The 18,863-nt window shown below is 41.6% G+C and overlaps 1 protein-coding gene across 21 annotated transcripts in view; it reads right to left on the bottom strand.

Annotated features, from left to right (window-relative positions):
• The window catches only part of NFIA (nuclear factor I A), a 357,955-nt gene that overhangs the window by 23,720 nt on the left and 315,372 nt on the right, over nucleotides 1-18,863 (bottom strand). For 12 of the 21 annotated variants that reach the window (XM_054833068.1, XM_054833065.1, XM_054833074.1 and 9 more), the window contains 3 exons: nucleotides 16,128-16,306; nucleotides 13,414-13,579; nucleotides 6,142-6,233 (listed from right to left, as the gene is read on the bottom strand). In XM_054833068.1, coding sequence (XP_054689043.1) covers nucleotides 6,142-6,233; nucleotides 13,414-13,579; nucleotides 16,128-16,306 — 437 coding nt within the window. The remainder of the gene's footprint in view (nucleotides 1-6,141; nucleotides 6,234-13,413; nucleotides 13,580-16,127; nucleotides 16,307-18,863) is intronic. The other 9 variants (XM_054833067.1, XM_054833077.1, XM_054833081.1 and 6 more) reach the window with 2 other exon arrangements.

Here is an 18,863-nt window from a genome sequence, read left to right as displayed (position 1 = left end):
TAGTCTATTTCTGTTCTTTACCCAGGAGAGATGATATTCCTGCATTTAAATGATGTTCTGAACCTGCCAGTACATTTGCTGCTATGGGCCAGGAGAGGGAAAGGGGCAGTCAAGTCTCTGCTTAAAAGTGTTTTGCAGCTTAAGTTCCTTCCAAAGCCGTGCATGCTGGCTGAGGGAGGTTACTTTATGGAATATGTAGCTCTCAAGGGGCTGAACTGATTTGAACAAATGCTTCCAAATGAGTGTTCTTCATCTTCATTCATGCTCAAACACAAGTGGTGCATTTAGCCTGGAGGGTAAGTATTCTTATCCTGGGGAGGAACAGTCACCTAAGCAACAAGTAGCGCTGACCTGGCTTATAAATAGTTCAGCTCAGAACCCCCAAAATAAAAGGCCTGATCTTGTTCCTGCAGCCTCTCATGTTCTCTGCACGTCCACTGCAATGTACAAGCCACACGCACCCCGTACACATATTTTGACCATGAACTGCTCTGCGAAGTGAAGCGGTGGCTCAGCTGTTAGCATGCTGCAGCGATAGCGGGTCAGCCTGACCCTACCCTTCCTCCCCAGGGCCAGCAGGCACTGCCTGTCTGACCAGAGCAATTCCTGGCTGCTGGGAGAAAGAGAGAAGGCTGCAGAGGCAGAAGAGGACAGGCAGCTTGAGGTACTCCTTCATAAAGCACATCGACACGAGCTGTGCACGAGCCTGGCAGCTCTGCGTCCCTTTCTGGTGGTGCAAAGGGCAGGACGCTGTGGCAGAGGTTCGGGGAGAAGCAAAAAAGGAAAATCCTCGTGAAGCGAGGCACATGTTTTATTTGTCAAAAGAAAAATGTGTGCACTGGTTTCTTTCTTCCATAGGGTGGCAATGGAACCTGGGCACAAAACAGCTACGCAGTTTCAGCTGTAGGAGCGATAGCTCTGGAGGAACTGCATTAGCTTCCTACTCAAGGTGCTGACTTTGATCTATGAATCCTATACGCTTTTGGGCTTTGCTACCTGCGAGACTGCTTCCCTGCCTCCCACCTGCCCGCGCCACCTCCGGCCTCGGCGAGGGGCATCACCTGCACTACATTCCTCCGAATTAAGTGTCGAGGCAGCAGTGACTGGCTGTTATCACAGAAGGACCATCTACTCCGGAATGTGCCTCCCTCCCTTGTCTGACAGAGCTCACATCTGCTAACCTACGGGACACAGCATAAAGCTCATTTTTTTCTCATGCCCTTTGTTTTAAAGTGCTGCCAGTGAAAAATTGCAGGTTGCAAGTTTGCTTTCTAAAAGGATTGTGGGGAAGTAAAATAGTCTTTCCCTTGTCTCCTGAAAAGAAAGTAATTGTACAATTAGGTTTGTATATGCACCTGAGGCATAAGGTGGTTTTTTAGAGATAAATAAAAGCCTAAAAGAAGAAGCTACAAAGATACCACTGTGTAACTCAGGAAAGGCAGTGAACAGAAGTAGATCTAAAGAAGTTAGCAATTTCCTTATACTATAAATATTTTGCTAAACTTCAGTAATTTCCCCCCCCAACCTACTCTAGGGCAGCGTTACTCTTTTATAGATGTGTTTCACAGCGTGCATTGTTGTACCTGGTCTTTACGAGGCTGGTACCCAGCGCATGGCTGTGCTTCGGAGCTTGCTGGTGTTCATACTGGTCATTTTGCTGCCTAGGTAAGCCTGTTTGATTCTGGGGCTTCTTCTTATACTTTATTGCGGTCTACTAGGTAAGTTATGGGCTTTTTGTTTCGGTTGTTTTGCATTATAAAGGACGAACTCTATCTTCAGCACCGTTGTAGCTGGGTGGCTCTAGGGCCCCACCAGGGAAAGTGTGAAAGGACGAGACCTTGGCTCACTACCCTTGGCTTACTGACTGTAACTTTGGGATTGTGCAAAGGCAGAAGCAGGAAGAGCTTCTACTTCTGTTCTTCTAGAAAATAGTTTTATCTTTTCTTAGAGAAAGGTAAGGGAATAACCGTTTGGTTTTGCGCTTAACTAAGTTTTAGAAACTAACTGGGATGGATCTGATATAAAGCATATTTACATTAGAGAGCTGGTCAAGAGGGAGTATGATACACTTTCTCTTAAGCAGAGAAGACCGCCATTTAGTTTCTCACAGGTGGTAAAGCAGTTGATGTTCTGCCTAGGTGCCTGTGGTGGGAGGCAGTTTCTGTTCTGTGCATCCTCGTAACCTTCCTGTGCAAGGCACATGGGCTGCTGGCAGGGAGGAGTGATTAGATGGAGCCGGCATGTGTTGCTCAGGAGCTGTTTTTAGCATCCAAAGTACAAGTAGGGTAAGTAGGTGGCAGACAGGACTCAGCCTAGTAAACAATGTTTAGTGTGAAGTGGAGCTGCAGCACACGGAATACTTACGATCCCTAAAGGAATTCTGCACTACAGAGCAAAGCGAGGGCATTAGAGATCAGCAAACGCCGTTTAGAGCAGCGAGTGACAATGCAGACTCCGGTCACAAAGAGCAGGTTGCTAGTTTAGGGTTACCAGCTGCACATACTCTGAGCACACATCCTGTGTTTCACAATTACTTTTATCACTTGGTTAGGATAAAAAACCCTACCCAAAACTCAGAACCTCTTATTCTTTATTAGTGTTGCTGCTACTGATAGGCTAGTCCCTAATTAATGTGATGGTACTTTCCCATTCCTCTACCACTCTCCTTATTACAAGTCCTTGGCAATACAAGAGACGTATCTATTACTTAGTCATGAGGTATCTAGACCAGCTTGCTTTTGAAACTAAAGACTGTGAACCCCAGGCATACTGTATTTCTGATTTGCATATGGAAAAGGCAGTTAAAAAGCCGATGCCCCCATATTGCTTGCGAGTCAAGTAGCAAAAGTAAATGATTTATCAAGCAAAGGTTACAACACCTGTGCCTTTTTGTCAACATATACAGAGGATGCCAAGTCAAGTGTTTCTTCTAATAGCTCAAACAGAAATTTAGATTCAAATAACCCCCCAGATAGGACAATTATGCGGTGAGCCGCTGGAGCGGCAGAGTGATGGATGGCGTAAGCAGAGGCACTGTCTGAAAAAACAAACCAACTGAAAAGTTTTGAGGCTGCTAAAACCAGACAAAGCCAACAGCCCTTTTGGGGCCTTTGTTACTGAATCAGAACTACTGACTTACGTCAGTTTATTTCCTGGTCTCTTCTGTCGTGGAGTTGTCCTCCTGCTACAACCTTTGTTGACACAGGAAGATGGCCTTTTTCTAAATATTATATAAATTATATAAAATTCCTTTAAGGGAATTATATTTGAAGCAATCTGACATAAATTAGAACATACTGCTAATGGCAGTGTTTACTGCTAATTTTTATAATGCCCATTAAGAAAGGCATGTACTGGTTTTGGTTGTTTAAAAACAGCCCAGGACAGAATGATCCTTGCTCAAACCCAGCCATGCCAATGTTGTACATTTGTCTGCGATTTTATTCCAATGTTCTGTGAAAGCCTGTGAATGCCCATGTATGGGAAATGCCACTTCTGCTGAACGGCGCTGTTGCATCCCTGTGCACAGACTCACTTTTGCAGCATTTTAAGACTAATAATGATGCATAACTCAAATGACCCACCAACTGGAAGGGAAAATCAGAGCCACCAAAAAGCTGACCATAATGTTTTCTTATAGCTTGTAGCTGGACTGTAATTTTCAAAAAGCAGACATTCAGATATGGTCTTCGTTTTTATTTTGTTGATCCAGCAGTAAAGAGTTGCTTAACCCTTAAATTTAAGCTTGACTTTCAGAAGCTCTGAGCATTTGCCACTCCCTCTTGTCCAAGGGAGCTGTGTGGCCTGACAGTTAGTGGTCCTCAGGACCCATATCTTAGGCTGACTCTGAACCTACTATAAAAATCCTGATGGAAAGCAGCCACCCCAGCTGCTTTTAATAACATAGTCCTGTGTGTTTTTATATTTTCATTTTGAAAATATCGTGATTGTCCTATATGCTAATGCCTTGCAAAAAGAGTACAAAAGCATGTCTTTGTTTAGAAAAACACTAAGTAAATCCCAAATCATTGCAGCTAGTATTTTTACCTCACTTCCCTGATTTAAAACACAGTCAACTTCAGAGTTGTTTCATGAATACGTAGTGAGTTTTGCTGATAAATTATATATTTAGTATCAAGTGGGTTGTGGTGGTGTAATGATGTATAGAAGTACGGAGATGCAGGCGGAGTCAGAGCCTGGAAGTCAGTCTCCTTACCCACTGCAGCATGTTTGACTTTAATTGAAAGCTGTGCTTGAGTATTGTTTTTCACTGTACAGCATTGTTATTCACTATACTGCATTACATAGAAGCACTTAAAGTAAGGCTGGTGCACTTCAAAATGATTTAAGTCATAAATAAGGAGGATAAAAGTTTACAGTCAACAAACTTCTCTGGGAAACCTAGGCTGCAGGATGCAAATAAGGTTAAAATATTTTGGAGACTTAATACTGTTGTGTCTTACTACATAATCAATTTACCAACTAGTAGTTTTTCAAGTCTTCTGGAAAAGGTAAGTAGCATTCTCCAAAGGGTTTCAAGTTTCCTGAGCTCTGAAGGAAAAGACCAAATGCTTAAGGGCTTTAACAGTGTACCTTAGCATTCCTGTTTCTCAATTTGAATGTATTTCTCTGTATTCCAGTTGTTTCTAAAACGACTGGAGGAATAAGATTTAAATGTGAAGGCGCATGAAAACTTGTCACGTACACAAATTGAATAAAGGAAGAGGCCTGAAAAGTGGGGTGCAGACTGCGTTTTGGGAAGGCATGAAAGAAAAAATCAGAACCCGATGGGTTAACACCCCACTCTGCACTGCTGGTGTACCTTCTGTGACCCTATTTAATGCAGAGAAGGTTTGAGATTCGATGTCGTTTAACCTGTGCTGTCGACAGAGCTATAAACTAAAGCCCCTAACAAATTGTACACAAAGAACAGATAGCAAGAAAACACATTGGGTTCACAGGCATCTGGTTGCAGCCCTGTAAAGTGAAAATCTTTGGTAACGAGTGACTTGTGTCTCATTGACAGCGTAGGTGCTGAAGCCATCTCAACGAGGAGTCTGTCTTCATGCATATACTGGACTGTGGCATGGGACAGCCATTAGTCTGTACACTAACTATTCAGATGCATATAAACGATTTGAAAGAACTCACAAGAGCTAAGAGTAGTACTGCCCAATTTGCTAGCTCTTTGAATTATTACTTTTTAGTCATCACAACCAGCTCAAAACAAAATGACAAATATTTCTTGCTGCTGACCTTTGAAAGAATTGTAACGCAGTCAAGCAATCACTTAAAACTACAAACTACAGTTGTCCTAAAGCACTAGTTCTGCTCACTTTTTTATACCTTCTCCCCCCATGATAACGTGATATTAAGCACAGACTTAATTTTTTCAACATCTGGCTCAAATTAGCTGCTAACAAAACTGCCAACAACTATTTTCTTAATCGACCCTGGGAATTTGATACAGCTTGGAAAAAGCACATTTAAACCTCGTCCTTCTCCTAAAGAAACACAAATGTTTACTTGAGCTTCTGATTTGACCATAGCAGGACTATGAATTCAGTTAACCCAGCTTTATAGGCCTGCCTCAACTGGACTTCTTTCTCTTTGTGTAAGGAAACAGATGTGCTCGCAATTACAAAATCTCCTGCTTGCTCAAAGCCCACCATGCAAACGGCCAACCAGGAATTCAAGGCTATTTTTTTTTTTTTTAACATGGAAGTCATTGGAGCAGTCTCCAGTTGTATCTGGTGGAGGAACTAAGGTGCCCTGTTACCTGATGGCTCTCTCTGAACTCCTTTTGCATACGCAATTCAATGCACTGCCTAGGGAACAGGTTGGAGCAAAAAATCCTAGAGGAAAAAACTCGTGCGCTAGAAGCCAGTATCTCAAGAAAGCAAGAGAGATCTTTCCAGTTACGAAAGCGGCGTTATTACTACATAAGCCCCCCCCAAAAAAAACAAAACCAAAACAAAAACACAACAGACAAACAAACTGCAAGTGACATTTCACTGTAGTTACTGAGACCATGTGGGTGAAGTGAGAGCGGCAATGCAGCTGGCTCCGCGGGGACACGTTAGAGTACACTGAAGAAGAAGAAGAGGCTGCAGGCATACAGAGAAGTCGAAAGCGGCCCACCTGAGTCTGTTGAGGAATATTTACAAAGCTTGGATCCCGTGGTCCAACACTGACGAACCGGTTTGCGGGGGAGGTGCTGGGTGTCGAGTAGGCTGTGAAGGGAAGGGACACATGCGTTGAGGAAGCGGCACTAGATTGCACACGAACAACACCAAAAACACACTTGTCTCAGAGCCACCTAAGCAGATGTTTAACATAGAAATGTGCAAACGTTTTAGAGAGCGAGAGTTTGGGTTTAGACACTGGAAAGGTTTGGTCTTAATGACGGGGTATAAACACGTAGGGGAGTAGGCGGCTGGGGAACGGCTCCTTGCCAGGCAGGGCGGCACCGATGTGCGCTCGGGGACAAGTGGGCTGGGGTCGCCTGCGCGGGCCCCCGTCCCGTGTGGGGGACAGCATGAGAGACTGCTGTAGGTGCTGGGACGGCCCGACTCTTTTCACTCGGATATGCAGTATCTCCAGTTTTAACGAGGTTTTGTATAGCAGTGAATTCACTGAAGCGCTTATTAACAGAATCGGACCCTTATTTCATGCTAATCCAACCTTCTCTCTCAGTATAAAGTTTTGGTTTTCATACTGCTGTGGTCTGCACTCTCTAAAATGTTCACTTGATGTGTTTGACAAACTAGGAAGATCCTTTCGGTAAAAAATTAATGGGTTGCAGTTTCACTGGGGTGGTAAGTGCAATCAGTCTGAAGGCTGAAGCTGCCTTTAAAAACTGGAATGGCTCCCATAAATGTAAAGCTATTAAATGCAATGCAAGCCAAGAACCCAGATTACTTCCAAACTTGAAGTACTTTAATGATTTTATTGTTGCATTATATTCTCTACTGCAACTGTCCACAATGCGATGTACTTCCACATCCAAAAGCTTTCAATGCATTTTCAGTCCTCCTCTCCTTTGAAAATCCCCCATGCAATCTTCTCCCTTCTTCAGTTTTTTTGCATGTTCAGATCTAAATTCTAATAACCCAAATAGGCGCCTTAATACAAACAGCGATTCTGTCTATTTTAAATATATTTATGGGAATGCATTCTGCTGAATAAAATCCCCAGACAATCTAACTATCCAATGAAGAGACAAAAACCAATGTTAAACGGAAAGTTACTTGCCAAATTCCACTCAGGCTAAATATAATGTTCAGGCCTCAATGTTACAAAAAACTAAAGCAAGTTAAGAGTCGGAGAAGACACTGAGTTGTCTGTGGAGATGAAAGCCTGTTGCCTTTCTGAAGGCAAAGTGTTTAGTGAAAAGGCATTAATTACATTGGAGGAGCCTTTGGTTTAAGACTGTACTGAATCAAACCAATGCTCCATCTTGTCCTTTCTCTTACAGGGCCGTATGCAGATGCATAGGGAAGAGTCAAAACAGGTCACACATTTATTTTCCCATATTCTTTCCCACCCTATGATTATTTTCAGCTCGGGGACTCCCTGTATTTAATGGCCCGCAAGGGATTTCTCACTGATGAATGCCCCATCTGCCCTTGAACCCATGTAAACATTTTGCTACCACAAAACCCTTTGGCAAGGAGTTCCTAGGTCTATGAGCATGCAGAACCGCATCCTTCCCTCTCCTCTCTACCCAAGTCTCACAAATGTCTCGTGATGCCTTCTGATTCTTACAATGACATCAGACAGCTTCACTTTCTCAAAGAGCATTCCCCTGAAATCACCCCAGGAACTGCAGATCTTCATTTCTTACTGATCTGAGCGGAGATAGGGCACTCCTGACTTCTAAGAATGAATTCTTCCCAGTTGTTTCTGGTGAGGCGAGCTTTTCTCTCCAAAAAGCTAATGCTTTGCTAGCGCTTGCAAAAATCATGCAAGGAACGCCTTTCCTTCACAAAATTTTAAAGGCATTTTTAAGTGCACTAATTCATCTTTCTGAGATTATTTTGCAAATTGCAGTGCAGCTTGCGTATTAGAGTAGGAACAGGTACACTGGTTGTTATTCGTATCTGGAAATCAAAGAAGAAATGAACTGCGTGGATTTGGTGAGATGTTCTCCTTGCCTTTTTACCATGTTAATTTGCTTAGTAATTCAAAGAAGCCAAAAATTTGCAAAGGGTCTATCTATGTTGCTAGTGTCATGGATTAAGATTCTTCTGTACTGTTTTATAGTGAGGTTGTGGGGTTTTTTTTAACTAACTACTGAACCCTATGTTGTGCAAGAAAACAAAAATCCTTCTGCAGTGGGGAAAATTAAGTTAAAACTCAAAATTCAAACATATGTTGTTTGGTTCTTCTGGTCTACTTTTAAGGAAGCAGAATGAGTGGAGAGGCCATTTAATCCCTTGGAGCAGGTAAGTTCCACTCAGAAGGGAAGGAACTCAAGATCTTGTTTACAGTTCCCTGTTGGCAGATACTTTTGCTGTGATATTTGGTATAAAATCAAAGGGGAACCATCAGAACGCTGTCTTAAATGGCTTCTCTGTTCAAACAAAAATTCTAAAACATTTGAAAACTGTGTAATACACACAACAGTCCCCTCAAACGTTGCTGGGTGAATTACTATGTATACCTTTCTTCCCTAATGCTTCAAACCATGTTTAACTTGCTTTCTGAAAATACTTGGATGTCAGCTTGGTATTTCCTTAAGGGCATGTAATTACATTGCAAGAGCCAAGAAGCGAAGAGTACCAAAACTACACACATGCAGAGCAGGCTTTACACTGGACTCTCCCAAAATGCTAGTCCCACCTCAATGTAAAATGTCACGAGATGTTTGTGAATTTCAAGGGGCCGTTTTGGCTCCGAATATCAAACTGACATGGAATACACATTAGCAGTGACTCCTGTTATGGTGGAATTTGGTTCAGAAAAGGGAGCAGTACTGAGTGTTGCTTAGACCATCACCAACACAGCTTCTAGCTGTATCTTACTGTCTTCGTACAAATGCCCTTTTTGACACGGAAGTGGGATTTCTGGAAGTCCTACCACTTCTGATCCCTCTACTCTGTCCTGGGATTGGGACGGGGCAAACTGTTCTCACTGGTTAAAGCTGGGTCATGTTCTATTATAGTATACATAGACTAAGCCTATGGTGGGGTCTTCAAACTTCTTTTTAGGGAAGGGAAAAGCCAAAGCATGGAAAGGTCTCTCAGGCAGATCTTCTCCTGATCTTTATCAGCTTTGCTCCATGGGAATTGCATAGATCTACACTAGTTTACGCTAGCTGATAGCTGGCCCATCTTCCTGCCCAGCCTAGTCTTTCCGCTACTGGAATTCACTAAGGATTGTTTGCAACATCATAGCCCATAGCCAAGGAAATGAATGTGATGCCACAAATTTGCTATGATGCTTCACTTCAGGAACAAGCGAAACAGGAGCTGGCAGAGAAAGAACATTTGCTCACACAGACAGCTTTGATATTTAGCCAAAATGGCAAGAAATTGTATGAAAGACAAGACAAACAAACAGTTTTGGGAATGTTATCTCTTTTAAAGTTGCCTGCAGTAGGACAATGTTAATTTAAAATATACTTTCCTGAAATAATTTTTATTAAGTACAGGAGTGTGTCGTTTATCAGATAGTTCTGGATTAAAAAAATAAACTTTTGGTTGGTAAAGATGACTGGGGTGAGCGATAACCTAATGTACAACTAGGTCTCTCTTTTACAGACCGAAACGACAGGTGCTTGATATGAAGAGCTGTGCTGTTTTGCAAAGGACTAGGAGTCAGTTAACTGCTGTGGAGTTGTAGCGAGAGAATTAACCAGAGGAACGCGGTGCAATACAGCAATTCCTACCGCAATGCATTCTGCAGCTGAGCGTCTGAGAGGGAACTGCAAATTCTAACAAATTAAATGATACAGTCATCACCCTCTTTTTTATGGATGGGGAAAGGAGGGAACAGAAAGCTCAAATGGCTTGCCCAGAGGGTGCTCAGTCAATGCATAGCAGAGAAGGGGAGAGAAATCCAATCTGATTATGAATCCAGTACTATAGCCACAAGATCATTCTTCTCATCCTGACACAAATGCTGTTTAACACGAAAACTCCTTTGTGCAAAGGGACATTAACCGATAACGATCTTGCCCAACAAGGGAAAATAGCTACGTTTCTCCCCATGTAGCGTTGTGAACCTTAGAAAATAACATTTAGTTTAAAAAAAATCTCTTTAAAAATCATGGTGTACAGGATGGCAGTATCTTAGACTCTGCATTGGAATGAGGGCCACAGATTCTAACACTCAGATTCAGTTATGATAGCGATAAAGCCCAACTGGCATCTAGTGGAGGTGGTGTTTTCTTTGGGCAATGAGTATTAAACCCAGAAACTGTCAAGTTCACGAAAATATTGTGTTCTGTTTGTTATGAGTTACCAACCAAACAAAATTGAGAAGAGATCTGAGATAAGATAATTTTGGGACTGCTTCTGATACCACGGATGTGTTCTATTGAAAAGGCTTTTTATGGAGGAAAAATGACCCCTCCCAAACGTCATGAATCCCATCTCCATTGTGTCATCTCACTGAGGAAAATGCTGGCTTTCCAGAGGGATAGGATTCGCAGCTGAAATTTTCAGCTCCCAGAGCATGTCTGGCCACCCAGTAGTGGCAAATCCCCGGTGTGCATCTCCAGGGGCTCTTCCTTCCTTGGACAGCACTAACATTCGTGTTTTGGTTAATGTCACAGCTGGAGAGTTTCACTATTGCTCTGAGAATCATTAACCACCTTGTTGTGATTTTTAGCTCTCATTCCCAGGAGGCCACGCTGTATTGAACAGCTGCTCCTGGCTCCTGCACCCCTCAGGAAGGCCATATTCCAATTTTTGGTAGGGCTGTAACTGCATTTTGTTTCTGCAGAGGGCTTTCTGCTAGACCAAAAAAGGGAAGGAGAATGGAGCAAATGCCAACCCTTTTCACTCCATTTCCTTGCGGGGGGGCCTTCATTCTCCTCCACGCAGCTAAGGAGCGAGTCTGGCCAAAATCTAACATCATTCCTGCCTTTGTTGCATAAGTGACTTTCCAATATCCTAAAGCTCTGCAGGGCAGTCAGCCATAACCCAGCGACACTCCCAGAACCGGTGCACTCGACCAGTTCGTAACCATGGAAAACACCTTTTTGTGCGGCTTTTATAAAACTCTGGTGAATCTGCGCTTGCTATTTGAAGGCCAATATTTAGTTAAGAAAAAAAATAAACACCGATGAAAATGGAGGGTTGGTACTGATTGACACACTAAATGGAGTCCAGTGGGCCCTGCCGGTAAACTCTCAATTCAAGGCTACGAACTTCGGTTTGATGTTCTCCTTATGCGGCCAGCCAATTCCACTGGCTTTGGTATATATGTAGTATTTTTCCTTAGAAAGTATTTCCTATAATCTATTTTTCTGTAAAATTGGTCCCTAAATTAAATTATATGCTTCTTTACAACTCAAGTCACTGTTATTCAAAACCCTGACCAAAAGGAAGATGCATGCCTGAATATGTACAGAACTATATGTTTAGACATCAGCGTAGCTAATTAACAAACAGTAATTATTTTCCTAATCTTTTGTTTAAATACCATTAACTGGCTGCTCTTGAGAAAACCTCGGTTCCCAATTAACGTGGCAGCTGTCTGATGAACACTGAGCCACAGTGACCAGCCCGAGCCGATACCAATGGCTGGTGTTCTGCGAACTTCAGCGGACGAATGACAGTTTTTATGCCAGCTGAGAATCAGGCCAGACACGCATTTGGCTTGTTTACATGATCACAGTATCACAAAAATTAAGATTACTGCTAAAATGACGTTGGGAATTTTTTTCTTTTAGACACCACACGCTGCCAGTAAACTGAGTCACAACCGTAATGACAAATATACATTGACCTAGTTTCATTTTTCCCGGTTCTGAAGACAAGGAAATAGTAAGGCATTGCTGACTGTATTCAGTGATAACTATGACTAAACATTAACCTTTTAGATTCCACCACTGAATCTTATTGATAGGACTTAAAAGACGGTATCTCCCTTCAGAGAGCGTTAAAACTTTCTGATAGCACGAGTGTTGGTCTAAGGTCAGAAAGACGAGTGGAGGGGAGGGAATGAATCAACTTCTTAGCTCAACAAAAATCTGCTGATCAGTTCTAGAAGTCCTGATTCTAGAAGACCACGTTCACAATCTTACCAGACTGTCTCATACTAAAACCCATTTTAATTTCTAAGCGAGCCAGAGCATCTTGCTGAGTTTGCAGTTGTGCACTATCGCGTAGCAGAAGGCAATGCAAAACTCCGAGAACTACCAGATTTTAAAAATGCCCCTTGGAACCTGTGCAAATCTCCTGAACAGTATATAAAGCTTTAAAAATGTAGGCTTCACATGGTCTGAATAGCAAATACCTCTTTGCACATCAAGCAATGGTTGCATATAGCATTTAAATAATAAGCTTGAAAAGCACACAAAGGGATTTGCTCTTTCGATTAGATTGATTTTTGTTTGTGGATGTTATTTGGACTCCCTTCACTGTGGAACAAGTCCCCTACAGTTGCCATTAAAGCACTGAAAGCTTCCCTTTTGTTTTTAAATGTCAGTTTGAGCATAGCTTCATTAAATCATTTCACAATTAACTCCCTGAACATCCAGACTTTTTTAAAGCATCAAATCCAGCTGAATCACATTTGTTTCCCAGCAGAGTGAGTCCAAAGTGGTATCCCCAAGTGTGTATCCAGGAATTTGTATATTTGACTTGTGGCTACACAAAATACATATGGGAGCCGTGTGGGTGGTGGAGAGAGGATTAAAGCTTTCTCCCTGGGCCTAAGAAATACCATAGCTTCTTGCCCAAAATGCAGGGCTCGGGAACCAAGTCATAAGGGAAGGACGTCTGGGTTAATCTAGGAAGACTTATTCCCTAAAGAACTATAAATGAAGTGAACTCGAACGAGTTGTTAGTTTAGCCCAGTATGTATAAGCAGCAGTGTTTTCATGAGGCTATCTGCCTGGCTTCCACGTAGTATCTATCCTCTGAAGCCTGACTTGAGATACCAAACTGCCTCCTCGTGACAGTAAACAAGATCCCAAAAGTCCCAGATCTGAGTCACAGCTTAGCTACTGGCCTCGATTTCTCTCATCCGTGGTTATGTGAAATGCCAACAAAGTCAGAAATAAAACTGTAACCTTAAGCTAGCTTTTTTTCTCTCGTTAATATAAATTCAGCTCAGAATTTTGTCCATCATACAGAGCGGAGGGCTCTCCTACTTCCCGAGAGCTAGTCCAGTCCTCATCTCTGAATAGCCGATACTCGGTGATGGTTAGCCCTTGGTTCCCGCTGCGTCTATACTTACTTGGAGAAGTGGGAGAGGTGGCCCCTCCTTCTGTTGATGTAGTTGGAGGTTTTGTGTCTGGCACTGGCAGAGGCACAGGCCTAGCCATTGGTGGCGGAGGTGGTGGTGGCAACATTGGGGTAGGAAGGAATGGATTGTGCACCTTGCCTTGGCTGCTACCATTGGGCTGCCAAAAAACAAGCAAACAGACAAAAATTATACTAAAAATCAGCTGCTGGGAACCTCTAGTAATAACACTCTAGTCGAAAGCTATGTGCAATACATTTACAATTACTTCAGAGGTGGCAAAGAAAGTGCTGGGTCAAACTCTCCATAGACTTCAAGTAACTTTGTCTCAAACCCTGTGAACCTTGTGAAACTACGGAAATTCTCACTTTTAAACACTGGTCCTATTAGCAGCTGGTCTGAACTGCCCTGGATTAAATTCTACTGCTCTTTACGTTTCCTGCAGCCACTAACTCATGCTCAGTGAGAGCTGAAGCAGCATTTTTAACCCCTGAAATCCCCCAGTTTTGTGCCTTTGTTATCCCCTTAGGATATCTGTGCCTAAGACTTGAGTGTAAATTTCTTAAAGATACTGCTCATTAAGAGAAAAAACAAGCATTTTTGGTGGTCTTTAAAGTCATGCTGATATCTTATTACAGGAAAATGAACGTGTATATATTGAAGTAACTGCTCTCCCACATCCCTTTTGAGTTAGCGGTAGCATAGCTCACAGTTTAGTTGCCGTTAGGATCATACAGAGAAACGACTGAACTTAGAGCTGCTTCGTTTTACATGCTGGGAAAAAAACCCCAACAACCTCCCTTCAGTCTGGGATGTGGTCAGTCACAGGCAGAATGGGCCCAGCTATACAAGTGTCGTCTTTCAATTAATCACCAGAAAAACCTGCCCATAAGTAAAAGTGTTTTTAAGTATCACAAAAAGAAGAAGCGGGCTTAAAAAAAAAAAAAGCCACCCCTTCCCTCAAATTGTTAAGTTTACATTTTAAATGTAACACAGCCTGGACACTTGAAAACCATACGGATAGATGCCAAATACCATTATAAAGAGAAAGCAGGACAGCCTGCGAATCAGGTGTTCCATTTTAGTGACAAAAATGATGAGATCACTTTTGACAGCACTCTACAAATTGATCTCACTGCAGTTCTTCTGGCACTGAGCATTGGCTTTTCCATTGATGATAAAAGCTCAGCTTTAGACACAGATCCATATTCTAAGTATTGCTAAAGAAAATAATATTTTAATTCCTGTTAGGGTTTCCATTAGCCTGAATTACTGGGGACAAAATACTCAGACTGGCAAATGCTTGGGACCTTATTTTCATTTCACCTGCTTTGGCACTGACAAAGGGCCTGAAAGTCATGTAGGTGCAAATCACACTTGTGCTACAGCAAAAATGGTTCAGGGCATAAATAAGCCTCAAATTCATCTGCATTTAACAGCATTCCCACTGACTTCAAAGACTGCAGTTACTAGCGTTTGCAGCAAGAAGCGATCCTTCAGGGATATTTATTTTTCCAACATCTAGTACCTTTAATAAACTAATATATTAGTGACATCTCTCAAACACTATCTTGTCTCACAATTAGGTCCCTTTCCTGCCAAGAAGACCCCTGCTGCATGTTCATTGTGAGTGTGCTAACAGTTCATAATGCTGAATGGTTTGGGATAAATTAAGCAAATGAATACTCAAGGAAAAAGAAAAGCACTATATTGATTTGTTGTCTAGACATAAATGTATCTGCTAACATATTGCAGACATTATTCAAAGCCAGTACTGGCTGGAATAAGTAGAGTCAGTTTTTCTGCTAGGGAAAGGAAAGCACTGAGAACAATATAGCTTATTAAATAAGTGTAATAAATTAGATGCTAATAATTAAACTAATTCTCATTAACACTTTCAATCGTATGTATGTCAGGAGAGAAACGGTAATTTTGCCAGTTATTACTTCATTGGCTGGAAAAAGTTACATGCATTACATTTCATGAAATATTCAGAGCATTATTTTAGATTTGATTTACATAAAATTTATAAATTCTGTATTTGACCGGAATGCTATTTCAATAATAGCAAGATGATTCACTTTATTTGATTAAAAAAAAATGAAAATGGTTATTTGAAGCTTTGGAACTCTGCTTAATTTTTCATAGAGATAAGGGGAAAAGATAACTGCTTACAGAAATAACAAACCATAATAAACTGTACTTTTAACATCTTGAGTTCAAGTACTGGTCAACTTGATCTAAAGTGCTATAAGGCAGTATTTTTTTTTTTTAATGAACTTAGTTGATCTGAAACATCTGTTTCTCACCCTCCCTTTTCCTGCTCCTTCCCCCCCACTCTCCCCTGAACTTCAAAAATAATTAATAAAAATTATTCTGCCTTCATATTTTGTTAACCCTAGTTCCACCAGGGTTACAACGCATGCAGCAAAGTCATTTGTGGAGGGACCCAAAAGGTCACCGTATCACCGGCTTCTCTGACAGTTTAAGTTAATATCACCACAATGTGGTCGAGTGGTTTTTTGGGGAGGTTTTCTGTTGTTGTATTAAATATTTTTGCAGTAGCAGCATTTTTTATTTTTTATTTCTTCCAACGACTATTCAAGGTGTGTTCCTGTATGCAACATGCTGTTAAAATAATCCCATAATCCCATGGTTAATTTTACATAGGACAAACACTTCTGAAGAAATAAAAACGGCTTCCTTACATTTAGGAACCCCACCTGTCCAGCCTGCTGACCAGCGTCGGGGCAGACAAGTTGGACAAACTCTTTCAGAGTCTCCTGAGGATGATAGCGGATTGCTGGGTGTGAGAAGTATGGCCCAGGCTGTTGAATAATGGGTGATGTTGGAAAATGAAGAGTCGATGGTGTTGCATGTGGACTTGCTATAGGAAAGAAAACAAAGAAGTTATATAGAGTTTTGCCTTCGGAAAATAAAACAAGTTTAAATCTACCGTAGTTGTACTTTTAGTCTTTTTTTAAATGTACAGTATTGTTTATACATCTGATCTTCACAATTAATATATTAGACCGCATTGTGTCCTACACTCACTTCATCTAGATCCTGAAAGCAAACGGAGCCAGACATTTTAAAGGATTTTCTGTGTTTTTAGTGGACACATATAAAGGAATCAGCAGTCCTTTGTGAAAGTGAAAACTATTCATCACCTTAAGAGCACTCCTAATCAATCAGGCAATAAAAAAATGTATTTTGGAGATAAGGGTTGATTTAATTGACATTTCATATAACTTGGATTTGCACATCTGAATCCATTTTATATTGTACTCTAAATGGTTGGTAATGTAAAGATGGTCTAACGCTTCCTGTTGTTGGTTTTTTTCTTCCACCTCAGTTTAGGAACATTTATTTTAAGTAACGTGTTTGCATCTAATGAACATGCACAAAGTGGTGAGATCGTTTTGAAAATTACATTTACATTTCTCCTGAATAATGTTAGGCTCAAATCTTCAGCAAGCCCCTAGGTTGCATTCAGGGATGAAGTTTAATTTGGTGAATTTATGGGCCAACAAGCCAGCTGGAAAATGTACTACAGTGAAGGTGTAAAGGTGTAATGTACACAAGCCCATTGGCAACGACAGATTTTACCCTCAGCTGATTTCAGCAGAGCTACAAGCGCAGCTGAAGAGCCTTATGCTCTCCTACGTTATGTGACACTTTTGCCCAATTCCTTGGCCTTCAAGATATATTGGGTTTGACCCTTGTTAGCTAACAGTGCTCTCCACTGTTAGTTGTCACCATGAGGTAGCAACTGCTGCCATTCATAGTGCTATGAATTCTCCCTTTCCCCTCAAAAATGAGAATGCACTTTTCCTTTCGAATGGCCAATTGATTCGGTTGTGCACAAGCTCATCTGTAAACTGGAGTTTATTTCTCACCAAACAGTCATCGTTACATCCCTGTTGCTCCCTTGGCGTGCTAGCCTAGTAATCTTTCAAGGGTGTCCATGTGCACATACTGCACTGGTATACCACACATAACCGATTAGATAAAGGCTATGCAAGGGAGGAAATATCCTGCAGAAACTCATGTGTTGGCTTTGAAGTAAGTTAAATATACAAGAGGGAAAAAAAGCCTTTGGCACTTTTGGAAAAATTGGAGAGATGCATGAAAGTTAACAAAAATCAAATACAAACGAGCACTCATTTCATGATGAATGTTATGAAAAACCCTCAGTTGAATAAAAGCTAAAATCTGCTTCTTAGTCTTGTTCTTTGCCAGTTTAATAATATGACAGTTTATTAATAATTTTTTTCTTAAGCATTATTAAACCATTAGCAAACTCAGAGCCTGAAGATGTGGATAAAACATGTACTCAGAGACAGCAGCAAGGAAACCTACTGCATTATCCTATAAACATTCATTAAGGGTTGGCTGGGCAGCACTTCTATGTACTTCTTTCTCCACGACTGCATAGGAATGATTGCTTTGACACCATCACCAAAAAGAGCTGTACTCGTGCCTGGGGTGCTGATATGGGATGAATATGAAGCTCTCATCCTTGCCATGAAAACTCCCCCTGTTAACCCCACGCGTCTTCCCAGTCTCCTCCCCTAAATACTGTTTAAAATATTCACGACAGAAACACACACTAAATGTGCGGTACTAAACAGGAAAACACCACTGAAAGCAAGCACGGAGATGAGGAACCAAAAGGCAGCATGCAGCAGTCAGCCATCTCTGATCAAAGTACTTGTATATCCAGAGAAACTCTTCTGAAAGCATGGGCTATACCTATTTTACAACAGCTAGATAATGTGGAGTGTGGGCTGAACTGGAAAACAGCATCTTCCCACAGCCGTGCCAGCTCCACAATGCTGCACTTGGGAAAAGGAAACAAGAAGCAGCATATCCCACACTCCTTGTTATGGAAATGTTGACAGTTATTCCACGGCCAAGGCAAACACCTGTGTGCCCAGCCTGTTCAACCTGTCTGCACATCTGGGCTTATCTCTTGTTTTTTTACAAACCTAGTTAATTATTTCTTATTCACTTTCAAGACAAATAGTTTTGTTCTGAGTTTGCATCTTAAATTATAGTATATTTGAAAACTCTTCAGATAAAGAACCCAAACCTTCAAAGAAAGAAATGAAGGTTATTTTCCTGTCCCCAAACTCCTGGGAGAGGCTGTAACTTTGAAGCGTGCTATTAAAGGCAGAGATAATGTAGGATTCACCTTAGTAAATGTGGGTGTCTACTGTGGAGCTAGTTATCTTAGAATCAATGGAGAACTAAACAGAACTAATGGTGTCTAACGAGCCGTTCACCTCATCCAAAAATAGACCACTGCCTTTGACTAGACTTCAGTGACCACACTGACCGGCTCACCAGTGGGTATGAAGGGAGCCCACCAGTACTAGCTCCAAGGTAGATACCTCCAGTCTACACACGCACCTTCGGTTAGGTGAATTCCACCCAAAGTG

The sequence above is a fragment of the Grus americana genome, chromosome 8 (assembly GCF_028858705.1).
Source record: "Grus americana isolate bGruAme1 chromosome 8, bGruAme1.mat, whole genome shotgun sequence".
Classification (NCBI taxonomy): Eukaryota; Metazoa; Chordata; class Aves; order Gruiformes; family Gruidae; genus Grus; species Grus americana.
This window is presented reverse-complemented; position numbering and strand designations above follow the sequence as displayed.